At 33.5% G+C, this 6663-nt stretch overlaps 1 protein-coding gene across 1 annotated transcript; it reads right to left on the minus strand.

Annotated features, from left to right (window-relative positions):
• Positions 1 to 853: 853 nt before the first annotated feature.
• LOC132611234 (uncharacterized) lies at positions 854 to 5441 on the minus strand. The gene is made up of 3 exons (XM_060325653.1): positions 4994 to 5441; positions 1594 to 1713; positions 854 to 1495 (listed from the first exon to the last, which is right to left on the minus strand). Exons 2-3 carry the CDS (start codon positions 1680 to 1682, stop codon positions 1048 to 1050), a joined length of 537 nt encoding a protein of 178 aa, XP_060181636.1. The 5' UTR covers positions 1683 to 1713; positions 4994 to 5441; the 3' UTR covers positions 854 to 1047.
• Between the last annotated feature and the right edge of the window lie 1222 nt (positions 5442 to 6663).

The following is a 6663-nucleotide window of genomic DNA, read 5'->3' on the forward strand; positions in this document are numbered from 1 at the left end:
TCGAAAATATGATCACCTTAATTATGGAGATCTTAAACAACACAGATGTACCGAATCAAGAATACTATTTATCCTACGTTACTGCAGCTCTTTTTTTGTTTAACAATCGGGTATCCTAAATATATTCTCCAAATTTATTCATATTCACATCGAGTATACACTACTAAAAAAAACAGTGAAATTCGATCAAAATTTTCGACCACACAAAGTCGAAAAAAGTCAATTTTCGATCAAACTTTCGACCGCAAGGCATGGTCGCTAACAGCTAGGGTGAAATTTTTTTCGACCTCACGCGGTCGAAATAAGTTTTCTACCTAAATTACGAAAATAAATTTTTCGACCACCTGAGGTCGAAAAAGTTATTTTTTATTTAAATATTAATAAACAAAATTCGACCGCGTGATAGAAGATAAAAATAATAAAAAAATATTTTTCGGAATTTCGACCGCATGAGGTCGAAATTTAGCAATATTGTTGCCAGATTTCGACCTCATGAGGTCGAAATTCAAAATGTTACCCAGATTTTTGACCTCGTGCGATCAAAATTCTAATTTCTGAGTACAATTTCGACCTTATGAGGTCGAAAATTATCAATATCTGGATAAATTTTCGACCTCATGAGGTCGAAAATCTGGAAAAAAAATTCGAGCATTCAACTGCTTTTACAGCAGCCCACTTGCCAATCACACTCATCAACCAAATCAACAATGCAACTCATCAACACGTCCAATTCATCAAAGTACTTCTACAATCACAAACTTCACATTCTAAAATCAAATTCAACCTCAAGTTTCAATTTAAAGTACTTCTAAATATCCTTAAAACTACATTCAAACACTTGAACATCGTAAAGTTAAACAACCATAAACTACTTTCTACATTCAAACACTTAAATATCGTAAAGTTAAAACATCCATAAACTACTTCCTACAATCAAATTCACCTTCAAAAGTACATCTAATTCGAATTAAAACTATCATAAAAAAAATATACATATCCAAGAAAACATAGCAATATTACAATCCAAAAGTATATGAATCAAAAAAGTCAACGTTGGGTGTTAGAGACATGATCCGATTCCTCCCCACTATCCTCATCAACAAGAGCATGAACTACGTTGTCTTGTGACCTACGTCGTCTACTAGGCTGTGACCTACGAGCATCCCCGGGACACGGAGGAATATGAGAGGGCCCCGAGTTGAGTAAGCTGCCAATTTGGGCCTGCATATGCAACATCCTTGCCTCCGTGGAACTAAGTGTACTTGTTAGTTGACTAACTTTCAGCTTCATTTCTTGGTACTCCTTAGGATCCATTGCCCCTTCAGAAGTAGTACCTACACCTTGAAGGAACGACCGAAATTGACGACATGCTCGATTAGGCATCCCATAAACTGTCCCATACCTTGTCGGGGGAGCTACCTTCTCCATCCACTGCTGAACAATTATCTCGTTAATCATCGATGTCCCGGCTGGCTGACTGGCACAATATTCCAACCTGTGTTGTTGAAACTCGGTTTGAAATTGAAGAATGCAATGTTAGTAGGTAAATTTAGTTCAAACAAAAGAACTTATTATTGTTAGTTAGTGACTTACATAGGTTTGCTGAGCCCTAGGCTCAATCCATTGATCCGTACTGTCAGTGTTCTTCGCCTTCCTCGTGTGAGTAATCTTGAAGACTTCATCTTGAGGTATTTCTTGATCCCTCTCGAGCGTCTACAAATAAATCAAGATTAACAACTAATTTCATATCCAAACGAGCCACAAGTAAAAATGAAATATGGGAGATATTACTGTGTTAAAAATGAAATATGGGAGCCACAAGTAGTCGTTTTATGTTGTATTACACTCGCTTTGAACAACTTGTATTAAACACGTCTTGTATGTTTGTTAAGTGTAATGAAATTTCATCTCATAGGACTGTCTTGGACATCCATATTATATGGTCTTTTTTGTTGATCCTTACACAACAATTACACTAATTCAAGCAAGGGTTAGAATAAAGAATCTACAAAAAAAATGTTATCTTTGAACATACACTCCTCCCACTGCATCATAAGGTAAGTAAGAAGGTAAGGAAAGAGGTTCACATTCTCATATACTGCAACGCAAGAGATCAATCTTCTAATATGCAAGCTAGAAAGATGTCGTCACTTCAGCTTCACAACACAAAGCTACTAGCATAGAACGTAAGTAGCTGCTGCTTAACAGCCAGAAACCTTATGCTTTCAATTAACCACAACCATATGTGAGAAAAAATTGGAGAAGAAGTCGAGCTGTTTGTACTTTGTCTGTAGCAAAGCTGCTCGTCAGAAAGAGTTTAGTAGTTGGGTCGTGAAGACAGATGTGTAAATTGAATATTCCACTGGTGTATGGTCTCTTTGTTTCCATCTTAATGATTGTACGAAGAACTCATCATTAAGTGAGAAAAAATTGGAGAAGAAGTCGAGTTGTTTGTACTTTGTCTGTTGCAAACAGATGGAGGTGGTAACATCTTACTGTTAAAGTAGCTCGAGTAGAGGTAATACATATATTTAACATCATTTAGCCCCTAAAGGGCAGTTTTACACTCCTCTCTATAGAGGTACATGCTAGGAAAACAATCAACTTTTAAGGTGCAACTCTTTTTTGTTTTTCGGGTGATAAGAAGTTTATTTTAGCTACTGTTTGCTCTGTTGATTCCTTATCTAAATTGAAAATGATAATTGGAGATTCAGCTGTTTGCTAGTCAGTTCGGTTCAACCATCTTAGATGACAACAGTGGCACAATTTCAGTCCCTGTTCAGTTGAACTCTTAGATATTCTAAGCAATGCCAACAAAGCATTCCCAAGAAAGAATACATGAAGGACATGGATAAAGATAACTGTTGTGTTTGGTGTCAAGATCATACATAGATCTATTTCTGAGTATATCTTTAACTATTTTCATTCTGCTTTACTTATCTGCGGAAAAAAAAACTTTTCTCTTATTTTGTTACCTCAGTTTACTTGCGACAAATGACTATGCTAGTGTTAACTTCAGTTTATACTTTCCTATCTATGACCTGTATGACATGCAGTTGATCCTGAACTTGGACAGTGCCCAAGAGATTGTTCTTTAACAACGTAGTCTATCATGCTTGGCTAAGTTGATTTGGTGTTATGATAATGGATGTCTTATTTCAAGTTTCATGCCTTCCTTTCTATGACCCGTGCATGGGAAAAATGTTCATTTTCATTCCTCCTTCAGAAGTTTTCAAATCCTAATATTGCTTTTGGAAAAGAACTATATAAAGCAATAGAAATATGATAGCTATACTGTCACACCCCTTTTTTCACGCTCCCGCGCTATAAATGCGCAAGTTTTTATTATTAAAGGGTTTTTCCATTTGAAGTGACGGTTTTGAAAAGGAATTATTTATTTACTCAGAGTCGCCACTTGGAATTGAGTTTTGGTGTTCCAAGTCACCTAATGAATCCCTAATCAAAAGGAAATGACTCTTTTATTATGGTCCGCGAAAACAGAAGACCGGGTAAGGAATTCTGTTGACCGGGGAGAAGGTGTTAGGCATTCCCCGAGTCCCGTGGTTCTAGCACGGTCGCTTTATCGACTTATATTTAGCTTAAATTAATCTTTGAATATATTATGGATTTGAGCCTTAATTTGCTCGTACTTTTATTGTTGAACATTTATTGGTTTTAAACCGGATGCGTAACCGCATTCCGAATCTTCTAGGCGTTTCAAAGTAAGATGAATAACTGCATTCTTATTCGAAATAAAATTAATTATTAAAACGAGTTTGGCAAGGTACGTAACCGCATCCTTGAGTTATTAAAAAGCACGTCTCGAAATAAGATACGTAACCGCATTCTTAATCGAAACAAACATCTTGAAACGTGCCTAAAGCTCGTCTAGCGTTAAAGACAATTATTTGTCTCTAAAATTTGAGACTTATTGTTATTTGGTTATTATTAATTTCTTATTATTATTTCACTATTTTTGACAACGGGTTTTGAAAAAATTCGCGACCCATCTCGCTCCTTCATAATTAATTAATCAGGTCTTGATGTTAATCTAGGCCTGATTCATTTTTTCTTACTTACGGAACAAAACTTGCAACCGATTAAATTTGCAAAGGCAATCACTGGCCAATTCAGAATCAAATTCCAATCCTGATTAATTCACGCGGTCCATATTCCTTTCGAATCACTAAGACGCAATAGATTAACAAAATGCCAGGAGAGAAACATGGAGCAGTAGCTTGTGAACCCCTTTTTAATCTCAAAATCTTGAGCAAACCAAATAATTCAGTGACCTTTAATTCTTTTATTAGTATTGCAATCAAATCTCATGAAGAAAAGAAAACATCTATCCATGCTATGCATATGTGGAGCTAAGCAGTAAAAAAAACTCAAAAAAAAAAAAAAATCCATCCTTTAAAATCTAGTCCATAACAGAACGTAAACCATGCAAACATTTTTTTTTTTTTACCACTAAATAAATTTCCATGAGCACTATACAAATCCATTTAAAACATCAACATGACCCAGGTTTAAAACGAACAGAAACTGTAGCTAAATTGTTTCCTACGAACCAATATTAATCATTATTTTGAACAATTAACAGATTTTTAAGAATTAAGAGTGTGAAAGTAGGCCTCAAAGAATTAACCCAAGCTAAAAATATGTACATGAACAGAAATAGAAACCAGCCAAAAATAATGGGAAAAGACGACTAAACTATGAATAGAAAAATAAGAAGAAGACATCAAATGTTTTTTCTTTTTTTTTTTTAAAAAAAAAGATTCTGCAAATAACGAACTGAAGCCGTAATTTAGTATTATTAAGATAATCAAACGGCATAGATCAAAACTAATTCATTCTCTGTCCAAAATATAAAATAAGTACGAAGCTCATAGCATCATATTTATAATCATGCTCAAATATGTTCATATAATCAGATCCAAATGAGATTTAAATACATATGAGAGTATAAACAAAGAAAGAGCATATGAACCTCAAATCACACCGGAATGAACCTGCTGTAGCCTTGGACCTCGACAACACCTAGACCGGACAGCTTCGAACTCGATAACACTTTTTTTTTTATTTTATTTTTGAGAATGAACCTATAATGATCTAATCATGAGTTCCATGGTGTCTATGAAGGTATTTTCAGGTGGGTTTTAATGACAGAAAAAAACAGTGCGGTGTTTGGGATGATTTTCAGGTGGGTTCGTTGGTTTTTTAGGTGGTGACGGGAATAGGGTGGTGTTTATAGGTGAAGAAATGAAGATGATGAATGAAGAAGACGATTCATCCCCTCTCTTCATTTGTTTGTTGCTTTCTTTATATAAAAGGACAAAAAAAAAATGGAGAGGAGCATGCTGTTACTCTGCCAACAACAGAAAAGATTCTCCCCTTCTTTTCACGTTTTTTTTTTTTTTTTTTTTTTTAATTTTTTTTATGTGGGACCCACCCCATAACAATAAAGAAATAAAAAAATTAAAAAAAACGTGATCCCTTCCATTTTGAGGTTTGTTATAAAGTTTTGTCATTTTGTGATGAGGTGGTGTAATCCCCTTTTTTTTTTTTTTTTTTTTTAATATAAAAGATAAATATTTAATAACTATTCCTAGATAACTAAAAAAATAAGGTTTGTTATCAAGTTTTGTCATTTTATGGTGAGGTGGTATAATCCTTTTTGCTCATTTTCTATTATTATTTTTTATTTTTTATTTTAAAGGTGTAAAAACAAAAAATATATTTAAGAACTATTTCTAGATAGCTTAAAAAAATACTCTTAAAATAAATAACTGGCTAAGCAAAATTGAAACCTATAAAGCATATTTTTTGTAATTTTTCTTTCTTTAAAACATAAAACTTATACTCTAAAAATAGCAAATATTTTGTTCCTTTTGATTTTCGCAAATAAGCCTACTAAATAAAAATAGAATAAAACTAACACGTCAAAAATTAAAATTAAAAGAAATATTTAAAACTATAAGATAAAACACACGAGGAGGGTCAAAATTACGTGTCTACATATACCATTACTAATTAGTATACTATACCTACGTATTTCCTTACCCTTCTTGCTGTATTCTTTAGTATCAATGTATAAGTTGCAAATCTCTCGACTCTGGAGTTACACTCCGAGGCAACTGAATCTTCCATGTTTCACAACTAAAATAAGGCATCTAAAATATTCTGTTGTCGATATTAATGTCATTGTGTGGATTGAGTAGAAACTATGACGCTCCTACCAAATAATTCTCTTCATTTATTCCTATTATTTTACCTTTTTCCGGTGTATATAGTTGGTCTCTTTATTGATTGATGTCCAATAGAATTACCAAAAGAAAGCAAAACCAAACTATAATAGGAAAATTTATACAGCAATAGAAATATATATATATATATATTCAACATTAACAGCAGAAGCAATATCTATATTCTAATTAAGAAATAAAGGAACCACAAAAAAAATCAAAATCAAAATCAAACTTTGATAGGAAAAATGACTTGGCTTGGTCGCAGTACTCAATTTCTAATCATCATCTCTATTTCTAATTCTTATATATGAGTTGTGCTTAAATCGGACACAATACTCAATTTCGGGAAAGGAAAAACAGAACAATGATAACATTTAAACAGGGCAATTAGACCCTTACAATTAATTCCACT

The sequence above is a fragment of the Lycium barbarum genome, chromosome 9, assembly GCF_019175385.1.
Source record: "Lycium barbarum isolate Lr01 chromosome 9, ASM1917538v2, whole genome shotgun sequence".
In the NCBI taxonomy this organism is placed as follows: Eukaryota; Viridiplantae; Streptophyta; class Magnoliopsida; order Solanales; family Solanaceae; genus Lycium; species Lycium barbarum.

Excerpts from the sequence above, each read along its gene's own strand:
- LOC132611234 (XM_060325653.1), bottom strand. The coding sequence starts at position 1,682 with ATGAAGTCTTCAAGATTACTCACACGAGGAAGGCGAAGAACACTGACA. Across the intron at positions 1,496-1,593 it reads CTAGGGCTCAGCAAACCTAT|GTTGGAATATTGTGCCAGTC; the intron begins GTAAGTCACTAA and ends TCAACAACACAG.